The 18,652-nt window shown below is 44.7% G+C and overlaps 1 protein-coding gene across 1 annotated transcript in view; it reads left to right on the forward strand.

Annotated features, from left to right (window-relative positions):
• The window catches only part of rbl1 (retinoblastoma-like 1 (p107)), a 40,909-nt gene extending 27,180 nt beyond the window's left edge, over window positions 1–13,729 (forward strand). Inside the window, exons 17-22 of the mRNA XM_078418578.1 lie at window positions 2,285–2,461; window positions 4,460–4,531; window positions 5,754–5,844; window positions 6,438–6,643; window positions 8,766–8,930; window positions 10,300–13,729. Of these exons, the coding sequence (XP_078274704.1) occupies window positions 2,285–2,461; window positions 4,460–4,531; window positions 5,754–5,844; window positions 6,438–6,643; window positions 8,766–8,930; window positions 10,300–10,470 (882 nt within the window). The 3' untranslated portion in view covers window positions 10,471–13,729. The remainder of the gene's footprint in view (window positions 1–2,284; window positions 2,462–4,459; window positions 4,532–5,753; window positions 5,845–6,437; window positions 6,644–8,765; window positions 8,931–10,299) is intronic.
• Window positions 13,730–18,652: the final 4,923 nt, after the last annotated feature.

An 18,652-nucleotide genomic window follows, 5' to 3' on the forward strand; every position in this document is an offset into this window, starting at 1 on the left:
GGCATGCTCAATTGGGTTCAGATTGGATGATTGACTTGGCCACTCAAGAATTGACCATTTTTTAACTTTGAAAAACTCCTTTGTTGCTTTAGCAGAACGTTTGGGATCATTGTCTTGCTGTAGAATGAACCGCTGGCCAATGAGTTTTAAGGCATTTGTTTGGACTTGAGCAGATAGGATGTGTCTATACACTTCAGAATTCATTATGCTACTACCATTAGCAGTTGTATCATCAATGAAGATAAGTGAGCCAGTACCTTCAGCAGCCATACATGCCCAGGCCATAACACCCCCACCACCATGTTTCACAGATGAGGTGGTATGCTTTGGATCTTGGGCAGTTCCTTCTCTCCTCCATACTTTGCTCTTGCCATCACTCTGATATAAGTTAATCTTCGTCTCATCTGACCACAAGACTTTTTTCCAGAACTGTGGTTGCTCTTTTAATTACTTCTTGGCAAACTGTAACCTGGCTATCCTATTTTTGCAGCTAACCAGTGGTTTGCATCTTGCAGTGTAGCCTCTGTATTTCTGTTCATGAAGTCTTCTGCGGACAGTGGTCATTGACAAATCCACTCCTGAAGAGTGTTTCTGATCTGTCGGACAGGTGTTTGGGGATTTTTCTTTATTATAGAGGGAATTCTTCTGTCATCAGCTGTGGAGGTCTTCCTTGACCTGCCAGTCCCTTTGCGATTAGTAAGCTCACCAGTGCTCTCTTTCTTCTTAATGATGTTCCAAACAGTTGATTTTGGTAAGCCTAAGGTTTGGCTGTCGAACAGTTTTATTCTTGTTTCTCAGTCTCATAATGGCTTCTTTGACTTTCATTGGCACAACATTGCCAATGTACATTGCCAACATGGCACAGCAATAAAAATTTCCAAAGGTGATGGAAAGACTGGAGGAAAGACGAGGTGCTGAGAGCTCTCTTATACCTGCATTAAGGAGGCAATTAAACACGGCTGAGCAATTACAAACACCTGTGAAGCCATGTGTCCCAAACATGGTGCCCTGAAATGGGGGGACTATGTATAAACACAGCTGTAATTTCTACATGGTGAAACCAAAATGTATAAAAATCCCCGTTAACAAAATCTGACAGTGTGCACTTTAACCACATGTGATTTTTTTCCTATAAACAAATCTTAAATTGTGGAGTACAGAGGCAAATAAATAAATGATGGGTCTTTGACACAAACATTATGGAGGGCACTGTATTACAAAAAACAAGTTGTTGTTCCAAATGGGTTCAAGGAACATGATTACAGGTGTGTGGGAGTACCCCAGTATCTGAGTACCTTATGGCCATAAAAAGCATGGGGTCAAGATCACTCATTATCGAATCAGTAATGGCCATCTCTTGCACTATGCTGTGGTCCAACATTGCTCTTTTGAAGTATCTGGTTACATTTAAATGAGTTGGAGACTTTATCTCATGTGCCCTTCCTTCAGATTTCCCAGAGCCTGCTCCATTTTCTGCTACAAATAATATTTGTCTCGGGTGCTTACTCAAACAGAAGCATTTCTTGCTCCAGTCGCCAGTTGAGTAGACGACCCTCTCCTCCCTCCACATCTTCTTGGTGATTTGAATTGATAAACGATAGAAATGATAAACCCTCATCACTCATTCCACAAACATCGCAGAGATTATGAAATAAAATAAACCGCCGGGTGTTCGAAATCTGGAATAAGAACTGAAAATGCTGCAAATATTTAACCGGAGGGTGAAGGGAGACCTGAAAGAAATGTATTTAATTATGAGGCATAGGTAGGGTTAACGGTCAGACCCTTTTTCCTAGCTTGAAAATGTCAAAGACTAGAAAGCAGAGCTTTTTGAGGTTAAAAGGGGAAAATTGAAATGAGATGTGCCGGGCAGAGTGACAAGTTCTGGAATGAGATGCCAGGGGTGGATGATGGAGGCAGATATGATTGTGGTGTTTGAGGCTTTTAGATAGGCATGTGGATATGCACGGAATGAGAGATATGAATCACGTGCAGGCAGAAGAGATCAATATGTTTGATTCTGAAGCCTCTCAGTTCATCTACTACTTTGGATACGTATTCATTTTTTTCTCCTCAACCATTGTGCCCTTGCACATAGAGCACTAAGTTGTAGCTAGTAACTTTGTTCATTCTGTGAAGCTAACGTTCCTTCTGACGTAATTTGCAGTCATCCTATTTGATGTCTTTCAATTCAATGGCACATTTCTTTGGCGGAGGGAATTTTGTTACTCAATTCCTTCCATCTTTCCTAATGTACAAATATTGGAACATATTTTTCTTGCAGGTGTATCATTTGGCCAGTGTCCGTCTGCGTGACCTGTGTCTAAAACTGGATATGTCCGCAGAGCTCCGGAGAAAGATATGGACTTGCTTTGAATATTCTTTGGTCCATTGCACTGATTTGATGACAAATAGGCACCTCGATCAACTTCTCCTTTGTGCTGTCTACATAATGGCAAAGGTATGTTTGCACTTTCACTTTGTGTGACTCTCTGCTGTTCCTTTACAAAGCTAGTCATGTTTGAAGCTTTGTAACAAAGGGGTTGTGGGAGGAATGTGTAACACTTTTACAGCTGCTGCAGGTTTTCAGCAGGGCAATGATGAATCTGCATTGGTTGTCCTCCAGGTGTGTCTGTTCTTTGAAGTAACTGGGGTCCAGTTCATGACCGTTGTACCTGAATTGTCAACAACACTACTGTTCTACTCGGCAATGATCTTATCGCGTTGCTTCATACTGCAATTATTCACTGGTTTCATGTTGGCAAGGGGGAAATAGCAAAGCTTGTTACACTCGTGTAGAGAGATGCTGGTATGGGATTCAATCCTCAGCGATACCCAATGATTTTTAAATCCCACACGCATTCGTTCATTTCTAACAATCAGATTTACATTTTAATATAGAAACATTTGCTGTCTGCTCTCAAAAGGTGTATCCTTCATGTAAATATTTTATTATTTCCATGTTTTTAGATTGTTTTCTTTATTTTAGGTTTAACCCTGTCTAGCCATCTGCTTTGGAAAGCCAGGCAGCCACAGTGGAGTGTGGACAGTGGCAAACATTTATCATGCCCTTCCCATCTCTGCTTGTGAACCACAAGGGTTAGGAGTGTGTATCATATCATCCCACCCCTTCAATGGCTTTTTTAACTTCCTTCACTTAGCTAGTGCCTATCCCTAGTTGTCACTAGATGAATTTAAAAGAGGGTTAGATGGAGCTCTGGGGGCTAGTGGAATCAAGGGATATGAGGAGAAGGCAGGCGCGGGTTACTGATTGTGGATGATCACAATGAATGGCGGTGCTGGCTCAAAGGGCCAAATGGCCTCCTGCACCTATTGTCTATGTCTTGTGATGTTGGTTTTTAAATTCCTTTCATTGCAGCTAGGCTCTTGTCAAATCACGGGCAGATCAGAATTACTCATAATTTGGGAGATGGGAGTAGTTTATAGGTGGGGCTTGATTTTGTTTTGGTCTAACTGATAAAAGAAGAAACATGCCTGAAAACCTAGTTAGAGCTGTTCTATTGTGATACCAATGCAAGTCTTTTGGCCCTGCATTTTACTTTAAAAATACAAACTTGCCCAACACTCCTGACTAACCACATTGGTGTATGGAATATGCTGCTCAGTGATGTGACACCTGTCACTTGGAGTGGGCACACTGTGTGAAATTGGAATGAAAATCCCCATCTCAACCTCTGGCATGGTACATGTGCTCCAGACAATACAAAAATAAACTAATATAGAAGAGGAGGGACTACCTATTGAATTCATTCAAACTAAGTTTCACAGCCTGGGCCCACACTGTCCAGAAAATAGACCATTTAGTGAGCTGTTCCACAAAGGTATTTGCTGGATGTTTTTGAAAATGACTTGAAACGTATTGGAAGTACAGTAGTGTTAAACAAAGTCCAGCCATTACCCGTGGAAGCCCTGAGCTCCTGACAGTTCAGTTGCAAACTGAGAAGATTTTAAGTCTTTGGTTTCATCTGTGTAGTAGCCTTGCTGACTCAACACTTCATAATTCCAATTCATAAGATTCAAACATCTGGAATTTGAGTGCATATTCAACGGATTAATTTGGGGTACTTTTAAACAACAAGCTCTGGCTGAAGCGGAATTCCATGGGAAATTTTACAACAGATGAGGCTTGTAGATGAGTCTTGAGAAGTTGTGACAAAGAATGTGCAATTATAAGAGCAGGAAATAAAGTGTGGTGGAGGGAGGGGGAAGAATTAGACTGCGAGATTTTGGAGAGCAGCACAGTGTTGCACCGGTAGAGTTGCTGCCTCAGAGCCAGAGACCCCGGTTCGATCAGGTCTTGGTGGGCCGAAGGGCTGTTGCCAAGCTGTATCTGTAACGCTAAAACTAAATGAACATTGCAATTTTTGTTTAAAGATCCTCTAATCTGTGCTTCAGGTGTTTGGTTGATGCTTCAGTAATATAAACACTGTCTCTACAGATTACTAAAGAAGACAGGTCATTCACAGATATCATGAAGTGTTACAGAAGCCAGCCTCAAGCCAGCAGCCACGTGAGTTTGCATCATTTATGTAGATGGTCGTAGATTCATACAGCATAGAAACAGTCTCTTCAGCTCATCCTGACCATTAAGTGCCCATCAACACTAATGTATCTTCTCTGCACCAGACCCCCGGCCTTCTGTGCCATGGTATTCAAGCACTCATCTAAAGGTTACGATGAGAAAACCCATCTCCACTAGGGCTGCCAACTGTCCCGTATTAGCCGGGACATCCCGTATATTGGGCTAAATTAGTTTGTCCCGTACGGGACTGCCCTTGTCCCGTATTAATAGGGCTGCCAACTTCCTCACTCCCAAATAAGGGACAAAGGGTGACGTCACAGCTTCGCGCCCCACGGCGGCCATTGGTGGAGAGGGAGCACGTGGCCACTGGTCGGGTGAGGGGTCGCGGGACGGTGATGTCATCATTTGTCCCGTATTTGGGAGTGAGGAAGTTGGCAACCCTCATCTCCACTGAGTCTCGGTCTGAGAGTTACACATTTCTGGTTGAAAGCAAAAGGTTTCTCAAATCCCATCTAAATGTTCTCACCCATAAACCTATGACTTCCACGAGGAAAGGTTTTATTGTACCTATCCATGCCCCTCATAACTTTGTATACATCCATTGAGTTCTCCCTCAACCTCTCCACTCCAAGAAAAACAGCCCCAGATTCTCCAGAGTTCCTTGTCGCTGAAACGTTCCATTCTGGGCAACATCCTGGTGAATCTCCCCTGCTCCCTCTCCAGTGCAATCTCATCCTTTCTGTCAGTGTGGTGGCCAGAACTGTAAGCAGTACTCTAGCCTTCTTGTAACTAATGTGTATACAGTGATACCATAACCCCCCTCTTGTGTTCAATGCCCTGAGTAATGAAGGCACATCCTATTATTTAGTGTGTGTCTTAGCCTTATAGTATTCCCAAAATGTAATAGCTCGCATTTTTCACGATGACATTTATTTTGCCATTTTTCACGATGACATTTATTTTGCCATTTCTCTACCCATGCTTATTACTCTAAGTTGTCACGTGTACAGAGATACAGTGAAATACTTCACTAGCCAGAGGTACCCTTGCATCCAGAGTGTTAACAGTCCGCTGTCATTTGCTACATTACTGATCCTACTTTTTATATTTATCCCTAGTTCACTCTTAATTGTTATTAACAAAAAATATATAGTCTTACTGGTTGGTTAATTTGCAGTGTTTTGAGCTGTTTGTGATTGATTTTGTTTAGGTGTACAGAAGTGTTTTGCTGGAAGGAAAAGGATACAGGAGTGCTGATGTTAGTGAGAATGCGGGAGAAGATGGAAGCATGGATTGCCAGGGTGCGTTATGTGGCTGCAGTCTCAGACTTTCAATATCCTTGTACCTTTCCTCTTGTGCTGCATGACGCAGTTTAAGGCATGGGTTACCTTTTCAATGTTTGGCATTTTAATTGATATATTTTCTTCCTTCCTGAGCATTTCCAATGCAAATATTTCCTGCGAACATGAACTAACATGTGGCTGGTAAAATGAACTAACATTTCGCTAGAGACACAAGAAACTGCAGACAATGGAATCTTCGGCACAAAACAAAGTTCTGGAAGTACTCAACAGGTCAGGCAGCATCTGTGGGGGGAATCGACAGATGACATTTTCGTTTGGGACCCCATTTCAGTTGCCTGTCCTACTGAGTTTCTCCAGCACTTTGTTTTTAGACTAAAATTTCCCTAGGTGCACTTTTCTATGGTTAAAGTTGAGAGAAAAATATAAAGCACTTTACCTTCCTGAGAGTATGGAGGGTGAAAAGCTTTTAATTCCCTGACTTTCATTGATTGTGGTAGAATAGTCAAATATATTTCATTGTGGAATGATCAGTTATTTCAAGGAGCCGATTTTAAAATCCAAGAATAACAATCCTTTTGTGCCACTTTCAGTGTCCGACTGTGATCCCAGTGTAACAAGCAACAGTCAGCATCCCGTTGAGACGAGCATCTCTGCGGTGACTGCAACCAGCTTGTCCAGGAGTCTAGATGCTGTGGAGGAGGAACGGGGTGACCTCATTAAATTCTATAACACTATCTATGTGAATAGAATTAAAGAATTTGCGCTGAAGTACTCCAATGTAAAACTGGAGTGTGGGGTAAGTAAATGTGTGTCGACAGCATTCCGAGTTCAACATCCAAACAACTATCTCAAGTTGCAATGATGCTAAGATACGTAAGGATATGGGTAGAGGGCAAGAGATCCAAAGCTTGGTGGTCAAAGTTGTAAGTTTAAAAGAAATGGACAGGGAAGGAGGCGTGGACGTTTTGGGTGTGAATTCCAGGACTTGGAGCCACTGCAGCTGAAGGCATGTCACCTGTCATATTGCGATTGGGATGGCAAAGGATGCTATGATCAGCTGTCACAGCTTTCAGACAAGTCAATATGGACAGATGAAGGCTTACTTATATTGGATGTCCTTCACAGTTGGAACTGTGGCATGACCAAAAATGTGTCTGGGGATTTGGAGACCACTAAATGTTGCAAGACTTTGGAGAGGGAAATGGGTTCATAGAAGCCCAGGGAGTTTGAAGGGGGAGATGTTACTGAAGGAGAGGGGGTATTACTCGAGATGAGAGAGCTTAATAGTAAGTACAGACCATAATTATGATTTTTCACATTATTTGAATTAAGTAGGTGGAAAAACATCAGTTAACAGTTCAATGTTTTAATACAGCCAAGCATTGAGCTGTTTGTCCACATAGCCTGGTTTTGTCCCATGAAATTTGACACAGACTTCACTACCTCGCAAGCCTTCCTCGTTCTCTCCATAAACCAGAGCTACATAGATAGATATATAGGTGCAGGATTAGGTCATTCGGCCCTTCGAGCCAGCACCGCCATTCAATGTGATCATGGCTGATCATCCACAATCAGTACCCCGTTCCTGCCTTCTCCCCATACCCCTTGATTCTGTTAGCCTGAAGAACTCTATCTAACTCTCTTTTGAATCGTGAATCGGCCTCCACTGCCTTCTGAGGCAGAGAATTCCACAGATTCACAACTCTGACTGAAAATGTTTTTCCTCATCTCAGTTCTAAATGGCCTACCCCTTGTTCTTAAACTGTGGCCCCTGGTTCTGGACTCCCTCAACATCAGGAACATGTTTCCTGCATCTAGCATGTCCAATCCCTTAATAATTGTATAGGTTTCAATAGATCCCCTCTCATCCTTCTAAATTCCAGTCGCTTCATTCTTTCATCATACGACAGTCCCGCCATCCCGGGAATTAACCTCGTGAACCTACGCTGCACTCCCTCAATAGCAAGAATGTTCTTCCTCAAATTAGGAGACCAAGACTGCACCCAATACTCCAAGTGTCGTCTCACCAGGGCCCTGTTCAACTGCAGAAGGACCTCTTTGCTCCTATACTCAATTCCTCTCTTTATGAAGGCCAACATGCCATTAGCTTTCTTCACTGCCTGTTGTACCTGTATGCTTACTTTCAGTGACTGATGTACTAGGACACCTAGGTCTCGTTGTACCTCCTTTTCCTAACCTGACACCATTCAGTTAATAATCTGCCTTCCTGTTCTTGCCTCCAAAGTGGATAACCTCACATTTATCCACATTATACTGCATCTGCCCACTCACCCAACCTGTCCAAGTCACTCTGCATCCTCATAACATCCTCTTCACAGTTCACACTGCCACCCAGCTTTGTGTCATCTGAAAATTTGCTAATGTTACTTTTAATTCCTTCATCTAAATCATTAGTGTACATTGTAAATAGCTTCGGTCCCAGCACCGAGTCTTGCGGTACCCCACTAGTCACTGAGGACTCTGCACTTGAACGAGACCTTATTCTCCAGTTATCCTTGTGTCTGCTGACCAACACTGGCTTCTGGTTAAACAACATCTAGGATTGTTTTCAAACCCTTTGTAGTCTTTACCCTCCCATTCTCTCATTTAAAGATGCTCCTTCAAGCACCCTCCCTCCATCTTGAGTTACCTTTTAATATCTAGCATGTCCAATCCTGATGTTGTGAGATTGCATCAGCTTTTTGTTTGTTCATGATTCTGTGAAACATTTGAGCAGTTACATAACTGATTTTGACCTTAGAAGTACAAGGAATCTATGTCACTGGAAGCCTGTACATCCCATAACACACAGGCCAGGCACCAGGTGCTGTTTCCCCTCTCTGATTTGGGATGAATGAACCGAAGGCTGGCTCTAGATTCAACATTAACGGTTTAACTTTGAACCTTTGCCTTGACAGGTGGAAGCACCGCCCCTCTCGCCCTTTCCAAACGTTAAGCCTCACCCTGTATCTCCCCGGCGGATATCACAACAGCATGCTGTATATATCTCCCCTCATAAGAATGGCACTTCCATCACTCCACGTACCGCAATGATGTACAGGTTTAACAGAAGCCCCTCAAAGGTGAACCTTTCCTTCCTTTATTCACTGCTCATGATTGTTGTTGTGTTTGGGTTCATTAATAGAGATTACTATCAGTGTTAAACTTTCTAATGTGATTTGAGTTGCCTTAAGATACTTGTGGACACTTTTCTGCCCTGGGTAGTATTTCTGTAGTGTTGATGCTCTTCAGGACAGGCTTCCTTCCCCGTTTTATCTTGGGATGCACTGTTCGACTGTCCCTTGTTTAAGGCTAATGCATCGTTCTCTCAGTATGAGCTTTATTATAACAGAAGATTTCAGACTGATGGAGTTATGGGTTTGAGCTACTGGAGGGCAGTTGGTTCGGGTGCTAGTCCACAACTATGTTTGGAAACCTTATTGTCCTGGGAATCGTCAACAACTGATTGTTGCGGAGGGAGCAATGACATCTCCTGTGCCCCATGACATCTCATCAAGGCCTGTACATGGACAGCCTGGCATCCAGGTTGATGCAGAGTGATCTGACAGCGGTAGTGGGCATTCTGGAATACTTCATAAGGTCATAGGTGATAGGAGTGGAATTAGGCCATTCAGCCCAACAAGTCTACGCCATTCAATCATGGCTGATCTATCTTTCCCTCCTAACCCCATTCTCCTGCCTTCTCCCCATAACCCCTGACAGATAGAATCTATCTATCTCTGTATTAGAAATATCCATTGACTTGGCCTCCACGACCTTCTGTGGCCATGAATTCCATTTACAGGAATACAGGTTCCAGGGAGGATCAAAGTGACATGTTTTAGTGAGTGAAACTAAAAGCAAGTGAGGAATCCTCCGTGAAACAAATTAGGATGCGACAATGTTCCCAAATCGAGCAAAGAAGAGGAATCTTACTATCTCAGCAGAGGTCTGAAACAACTGGCCTCTCTATCGCTGTGTGTCGGTGATGCACTGATCATCGTACCCTTCCCCAGCAGAACTGCAGCTCAACGCGGCAGGGGAACAGATAAATCACGCACATTAAAGCTATTGAAGCAGGCACTCCGGCTCATGATATCTGTGGCCAACGTGATGCCAAGACCTGGACAGAATGTATATCTCTCCATTCCCTGCATGTGCCTATCCAAATGTCTATTAAATACCACTATTGTATATTCCTCAACCACCACCCCAGCAGTGTTTTCCAGACACCCACCCCCTCTGTAAAAATCAACTTGCTATTAGATATGTTCAAGGCCAAGGTAGATGTGTGTCTGCTGGGGGAGTTGTTGGGTCATGGGGAGTGGGTGACAGTGAGCTGAGCCCAAGACGGTATCGGCTGTGGTTTTATTGAATGCTCAGATGGCTGCAAGGGTTGTCGGCTGGATTCCTATTTGTCTCGCTCACCCTTCCACTTTTGATTTTTCACAGAACCTGCGGGATATCAACTGCATGATCAAACAGGGGGAGCGTTTGAGCAGAAAGCGAGCGTTCACCATGGAGAGTGACAGTGAGTCACCAACAAAATATCTCTGCCAAGAAAACGACGACATTTTGTTGAAAAGGCTGCAGGATGTTGTCAGCGAGCGGGCAAACCGCTGAGGGTTTGCATAAAGCTGCTGCTTAGAATCCTTTAGGTAGACTACCTAGAATCAGATTGTCTGGAAAAAGCCTAGAATCCCACTCACATTGAACCATTAGATTGTGGCATGGCCACAGACCCCAGGGTCCTTATAATAGTCCCATAACGGGGATATTAGGAGCAGACTTTGTGCACAAGGTCTCCAGGTACTATAGGGTTAAAACAAATGTCTCCTTATCAATCCACAAAAATATGTCATGGCTTTGGGCAGTAATGTCATAGCCATTTGAAAGAGCCAGTAATGAACATTTCATCCAGGCATCAGCTCCACAGTTGCCTGCCTGCAGGCATGGTTTGACCTTACACACAGTCACTGCTTCATGCATTAGTAAGCCAGGCTTTGGATGACTGAGCTGAGGTTCAAGTATTTTCAGTGACTAGATTGGATTTAGGTTATTATTAGGTAAGTATAAAGAATTGTAGTACGAATTAAACTTTTTATGATGATGTGTATAGTGAAAGAATACAAAGGCCATACTGGGAATCGGCAATCTCAGTCAAGCTATAATAAACACCAACACCTAATACAGTGGAATTCTCAACGTGGATGCACTTTACAATCCCAATCCCAAAGAATAAATCTCCAGTGTTGGTTCATGGATTATGGAGATAAATGATTCCCAGTTGTTGAAATCTCTTCACTTCAAACAGCCGCAGATGCTGGGGTCTCGCTTAGACCTTAGGAGACCACCAGTTGTGGGCGCGCTGCATCTGAAGTCTCGCATAGATTGATTGGAGGAGATCACAGTGCCAGGGAATGGAGATTGACGCTCATTTGTTTTCAGGCTTACGACGGCATCAAGCTTGTGGGAGCCTGTGGGTGCATCAGGGTGATCCTCAGCCTCTGTCCTTCCTTTGACCCCTGTGTCAGTGTGATGCCACTCTGGCATCAGCTATCAAGTGCCTTATTGCTGCTTCTTCCAGTTTGGAAGTTTGCAGTGGGGAAAGTAAACATAAAGTGCAGTGTACTGTTGACCTTCACTAAAAACATCTCATCTGCAGGTTTGTGGACCTTGGAGAATTCAGTGCAGTTAGGCAGATGCTTGGGCTTTGCAGGAACAAGTTTGCCTGAGAAGAGACTTTGAGAAAAGGTCTTTCCTGCAGACCTTGTGCTGAGATTTAGTGCTGGCGCTAGGTCATGAAGAGAAAGTTTTGTACACATTTCTAACACTGCTCCCTGCAGCCCTGCAATTTGGCCCTGCAAGGTTTAAAGTGCTGTAACTGCGGTCTCCATTCTAAGAGGCCATGGTTGTGCTGTTATCTGCACCTACCAGTGACTGTCCACAGCGTTGGGTGGTGCCTCGGTGAGCTACAACCTGTCGCTGGACCTGGAATTGGTTTCCAGTTATAAACAGCATTGGCTTGAGCAGTGAGACGGCAGCTGGACTTCTGACTGAAGTCCCCTGGTGCTCTGGAATTCTGTGAATTGTAACTAAGCTTGGCTGTGGTTGACTGCCCCCATCTCATCCCATCTCCTCTGGACATTGCCGCAGTCCAGTGCTAGAACAGTGCAGCCCTCTGCTCGGGTAGTGAGCGAGTCAGGGTTGCAATGCCCAGGGTTGCATGCTGTACATGGAGCTGCCTCTCTGCACGACCTGGTCCATGGCAGGGACTGACCAGATGCTGGAATCAGCTCTGCCATCTCCTTCACTCAGTGTTGGAGCAGAGTGGAGACTGCTTTACTTAATCTGCTACGCCTCACCTCACCTCATCACAAAAGTGCATTAAAAAGATGAAATAAAATTATAGGAATCCTCGTTACAGTTTTCAACCAGTGCTTAACTTTGAGTTGCTGTGATGCAGCGGGTAGTGCTGGTGCTTCTGTGTGGAGTTTGCACTGTTGCCGACGTTGGTTTCCTTCCATATCACTGAACTGATGGGGGAGAGAACGAACACTCTGGAGGGAATGGCTTACAGGGAGCTCAGTGAGGGAATGGAAATGCACTGGCAACTGGAATAGACTCTTTGGGCCAATGGCTCCTGTGTAATTAGGAAATGTGAGAGACTCTCCCAGAAAGGGAAATGGGGCCCAATCAGCGTGTAAACCTCCATGGAGTTAAACCGTGGCCTCCCCACACATTGGGAGGTCTCGATGATATCCTGTGATTGTGAATCGGGTTGTGATTTGTCTGTATTTTTTAGCTGTAAATGCTACAGCTTTCTACTGGTGCTCAGAGCAACGGCAAGTGTTCAGTCTCCGCAGGATCACCAGTTTTACATTACTCCTGCAAGCTCTGCAATAAGTTGTTTCATTGTAACTATTGTGTAGTATCTACACACTTTCTCCTTTACATTAATTTCCTGTTTCAAGAATAAGGTGGGAGTTAATCATGTATATTTGTATAGTTTAGATTATTCTACGAGTTTAATATTTGTGCTTTTAATACTTGTATGGAATTGTGAGATGATTTCTGAATGATAATGTAAGAAAATTATCTGTTTTAATTCCCCCCCCCCCCCCCCCCCTTCCATGATTTTGTTGGGTTTGTATCCTCTCTGGGGGGGTTAATGGGCGAGTCTGCTGTTTCCAGAGGATTGGGGAGGTAGATCCCCTGGTCCCTCCTGTTCCCCATGCACATTTGGTTCCAGTGAGGAGGACCACTACTGTGCCCGTGACATCCTGATCCGGCTACGTTCTGCCCCATTCACGGAAATGTGTTTTCTCGGATACTTCAGTACCGTAATATCTACCATGGGTTCCACATTGGCACAACTTCAGCAGAATTCCCAAGGAACGGAATGACTGCTCTATACTCTGTTCTTCAAGTTTTAGTGACCCCATTCATGGAAAAGCAGAAGACATTCTCGTTAAAGTTCCCTCTATAAACTTATCAGATGAAGTTGAGAGTTATATTGTCCATGGTGTCAATTTCAGCAATGCGATTAACTATTACCGCAAGGTTTAGAATTGCCAACATGTCAGGGTTCGAGCAATTCTCTGCTTGCAATGCCTCTTGCCAACATATCACTGGAAGATTCTGTGCTCCCACAAGATTCTTGGCTCCCACCAAGAACTGACGTTTGCCAGTGTTGTCCTGGGCTCCGGTCCGGTAGGAATAGTCTGACAGTAAGCTCATGGTGCTCAGTTTGTTTAAGACTTGCTGATCTTGTGATAGCTTTCAAAGCTTTCCACTTTGTGCTTTTACTCATTGGGAACAGTGATACTGCTTACCTTTTAAATATCTTTTACTTTTGAGGCTTTGTTTTTAATAAAGTATTTACCTGCAATCTTTGCATATACTGCCCCGAGCTTTCATCCTTAGATGCTTGTTTTAATCTGCGGTGTTTAAGTACACTAATGATGGCCATGCTGAAATGCTTTATGGATTATAGAACACAGAACAGTCCAGAAAGCAGAGGGTCATGGTGGAAGGATGTTATTCTGGCAGGGGCACTGTGATCAGTGGTGTTTCACAGGGATCTGTGCTGGAACTCCCTGTGTGACAAGTTTGGGACAATTACTGGTGATGGAATTTAATCTGAACAATGTGAGGCTTTGCACTTTTTGAAGCCAAACTTTGGTAGGACATATGGAGAAATGACGGACCTGAGGAGCATTGATGTGCAAAGAAACGGGTGCAACTTGAAAGCTCCTGGAAAATGGCAACATGGGTAGATAGGGTGGTGAAGAAGTTTTTGGTATGCTTTCCTTCATTGGCACAAGCATTGGGTTTGAGTTGGGATGTCATGTTGCAACACAAAACATTGGTCAGATGGCAAGTCACAGTATTGTGTACACTTCTGGGTGCCGCACTACAGGAAGGATGTCCTAGCAACAAGCAGAGTGCAGAAGACATTCACCAGCGAATGGAGGACTGTAGGTAGACAGAAAGTTGCATTTATTCTCGGGGGGGCGGAGTCCACTGTCATAGGCAGACAGGCCCTTCGGCCCAACACATTAATGCTAACCAACACCTTATCTACACTAGTCCCACCTGCCCATGTTTGGCCTTCCATTGCCAAACCTTTCCCATCCATGTTCTGTGTCTTGGCGCAAATTACAGTCAAATGGGACAAAGTGTAGAGAGGCATTTCTGTTCGCAGTCATGGTGGTACCACCCTATATAATCTCCTGACTCTATTTTTACCCTCGAGAGCAGAGGAACTTGGGGCAGTCACTAGAAGTGTCTTGAGAGCAGTCAGTATTAAAGTTGCAGATGTGCTGAAGGTCCTGACGCAAATGAGGAGAGATAAATCTCCCGAGCCAGATCAAATCAGAGCCTGAGGACATTGTGGGAAGCTAGAGAGGAAATTGCAGGAGCCATCATTACATACCGGAGAGGCGCTGGAAGACTGAGGGAGGCAAATGTGTGTCTATTCAAGAAGGACTACAGGGAAAAGGCTGGGAACTGCAAACCAATGAGCTTAACAACTGTGGTTGGAAGGTTACTAGAGAGTATTCTGAGGGATGGGAGACATATGCACTTACATTGACAAGGGCTGATTAGGGATAGTAAGCATGGTTTTATACGTGGGAGGTCGTGTCTCACGAATCTGATTGAGTACTTTGAAGATGTGACTAAAAAGGTTGATGAAGGCAGAGCTGTAGATGTTGTTTCCATGGATTTTAGTAAGGCATTTGACGGTTCCACGTGGTAGGCTGTTCTGGAAGGTTCCATCCCATGGCTTCCCGCCAGGCAGCGGCTGTGGACTGGGAACGTGGCCGGAGACCTTTATCGAGGCGCCGCTGTCTAAATGCCTCCCAAATGGCTCGGAGCCTGGCCGGGGCCTCGCCGGTCAGAGCCCGGCACAGCAGAGCGGCTGGCGGAGCCCGTGGCTGGGGCCTGGGTCGGCACCACGGAGGCCTCGGGAGAGGACCCGGCAGCGTTGGGAGGTCGGTGCGGCGGTCGATGATGGTGCCTACCGACAGACAAGGCAAATGTGTGGAGTGGAGCCTCGGCAGCGGTGAAGGCACGTGGGTCAACCCGCGGTTGATGAGAGTGTGGGGGGAACGCCGTGACGAAGGGGGGGGGGGGTGGGCTCGCTATTGTTTGTCATCTACATCAATGATTTGGATGAGAACATACATGGCATGGTTAGCAAGTTTGCAGATTACACAAAAATGGGTGGTGGATAAATAGTAGATAGTGAAGATGGGTGTCAAAATTGCAGCAGGATCTTGATCGATTGGCCAGCTGGGCTGAGGAATTGTTCTTGGAATTTAATACATTTTGGGAAGTCTAACAATGGTAGGACCTACACAGTGAATGGCAGGGCTCTGGGGAGTGTTGTAGAGCAGAGGGATCTAGGAGTGCAGGTACATAGTTCGTTGAAAGTGGCATCACAGGTCAAAAAGACTTTTGCCACGTTGTAGGGATCACTGAGACATGGTTACAAGAGGACCAGGGCTGGGAACTGAATATTCAGGGGTACACAACGTATAGAAAAGACAGACAGGTGGGCAGAGGGGGTGGGGTTGCTCTGATGGTAAGGAATGATATTCATTCCCTTGCAAGGGGTGACATAGAATCAGGAGATGTTGAATCAGTATGGATAGAAATGAGAAATTGTAAGGGTAAAAAGACCCTAATGGGAGTTATCTATAGGCCCCCAAACAGTAGCCTCGACATAGGGTGCAAGTTGAATCAGGAGATAAAATTGGCGTGTCAAAAATGTAATGCTACGGTGGTTATGGGAGATTTCAACATGCAGGTAGACTGGGAAAATCAGGTTGGAAATGGACCCCAGGAAAGAGAGTTTGTAGAGTGCCTTCGAGATGGATTCTTAGAACAGCTTGTACTGGAGCCTACCAGGGAGAAGGCAATTCTGGATTTAGTGTTGTGTAATGATCCTGATCTGATAAGGGGACTAGAGGTAAAAGAGCCATTAGGAGGCAGTGATCACAACATGATAAGTTTTACTCTGCAAATGGAAAGGCAGAAGGGAAAATCGGAAGTGTCGGTATTACAGTATAGCAAAGGGGATTACAGAGGCATGAGGCAGGAGCTGGCCAAAATTGATTGGAAGGAGGCCCTAGCAGGGAAGACGGTAGAACAGCAATGGCAGGTATTCCTGGGAATAATGCAGAGGTTGCAGGATCAATTTATTCCAAAGAGGTGGAAAGACTCTAAGGGGAGTAAGAGACACCTGTGGCTGACGAGGGAAGTCAGGGACAGCATAAAAATTAAGGAGAGGAAGTATAACATAGCAAAGAAGAGTGGGAAGACAGAGGATTGGGACTCTTTTAAAGAGCAACAAAAGTTAACTAAAAAGGCAATACGGGGAGAAAAGATGAGGTACGAGGGTAAACTAGCCAATAATATAAAGGAGGATAGCAAAAGTTTTTTTAGGTACGTGAAGAGGAAAAAAATAGTCAAGGCAAATGTGGGTCCCTTGAAGACAGAAGCAGGGGAATTTATTATGGGGAACAAAGAAATGGCAGACGAGTTAAACCGTTACTTTGGATCTGTCTTCACTGAGGAAGATACACACAATCTCCCAAATGTTCTAGGGGCCGGAGAACCTAGGGTGATGGAGGAACTGAAGGAAATCCACATTAGGCAGGAAATGGTTTTGGGTAGACTGATGGGACTGAAGGCTGATAAATCCCCAGGGCCTGATGGTCTGCATCCCAGAGTACTTAAGGAGGTGGCTCTAGAAATAGTGGAAGCATTGGAGATCATTTTTCAATGTTCTATAGATTCAGGATCAGTTCCTGTGGATTGGAGGATAGCAAATGTTATCCCACTTTTTAAGAAAGGAGGGAGAGAGAAAACGGGTAATTATAGACCAGTTAGTCTGACATCAGTGGTGGGGAAGATGCTGGAGTCAATTATAAAAGACGAAATTGCTGAGCATTTGGATAGCAGTAACGGGATCATTCCGAGTCAGCATGGATTTACGAAGGGGAAATCATGCTTGACAAATCTACTGGAATTTTTTGAGGATGTAACTAGGAAAATTGACAAGGGAGAGTCAGTGGATGTGGTGTACCTCGACTTTCAGAAAGCCTTCGACAAGGTCCCACATAGGAGATTAGTGGGCAAAATTAGGGCACATGGTATTGGGGGTAGGGTACTGACATGGATAGAAAATTGGTTGACAGACAGAAAGCAAAGAGTGGGGATAAATGGGTCCCTTTCGGAATGGCAGGCAGTGACCAGTGGGGTACCGCAAGGTTCGGTGCTGGGACCCCAGCTATTTACGATATACATTAATGACTTAGACGAAGGGATTAAAAGTACCATTAGCAAATTTGCAGATGATACTAAGTTGGGGGGTAGTGTGAATTGTGAGGAAGATGCAATAAGGCTGCAGGGTGACTTGGACAGGTTGTGTGAGTGGGCGGATACATGGCAGATGCAGTTTAATGTAGGTAAGTGTGAGGTTATTCACTTTGGAAGTAAGAATAGAAAGGCAGATTATTATCTGAATGGTGTCAAGTTAGGAGGAGGGGGAGTTCAACGAGATCTGGGTGTCCTAGTGCATCAGTCAATGAAAGGAAGCGTGCAGGTTCAGCAGGCAGTGAAGAAAGCCAATGGAATGTTGGCCTTCGTAACAAGAGGAGTTGAGTATAGGAGCAAAGAGGTCCTTCTACAGTTGTACCGGGCCCTGGTGAGACCGCACCTGGAGTACTGTGTGCAGTTTTGGTCTCCAAATTTGAGGAAGGATATTCTTGCTATGGAGGGCGTGCAGCGTAGGTTCACTAGGTTAATTCCCGGAATGGCGGGACTGTCGTATGTTGAAAGGCTGGAGCGATTGGGCTTGTATACACTGGAATTTAGAAGGATGAGGGGGGATCTTATTGAAACATATAAGATAATTAGGGGATTGGACACATTAGAGGCAGATAACATGTTCCCAATGTTGGGGGAGTCCAGAACAAGGGGCCACAGTTTGAGAATAAGGGGTAGGCCATTTAGAACGGAGATGAGGAAGAACTTTTTCAGTCAGAGGGTGGTGAAGGTGTGGAATTCTCTGCCTCAGAAGGCAGTGGAGGCCAGTTCGTTGGATGCTTTCAAGAGAGAGCTGGATAGAGCTCTTAAGGATAGCGGAGTGAGGGGGTATGGGGAGAAGGCAGGAACGGGGTACTGATTGAGAGTGATCAGCCATGATCGCATTGAATGGCGGTGCTGGCTCGAAGGGCTGAATGGCCTACTCCTGCACCTATTGTCTATTGTCTATTGTCTATTGTCTATTGAC

This window comes from Rhinoraja longicauda, chromosome 22 (genome assembly GCF_053455715.1).
Source record: "Rhinoraja longicauda isolate Sanriku21f chromosome 22, sRhiLon1.1, whole genome shotgun sequence".
Classification (NCBI taxonomy): Eukaryota; Metazoa; Chordata; class Chondrichthyes; order Rajiformes; family Arhynchobatidae; genus Rhinoraja; species Rhinoraja longicauda.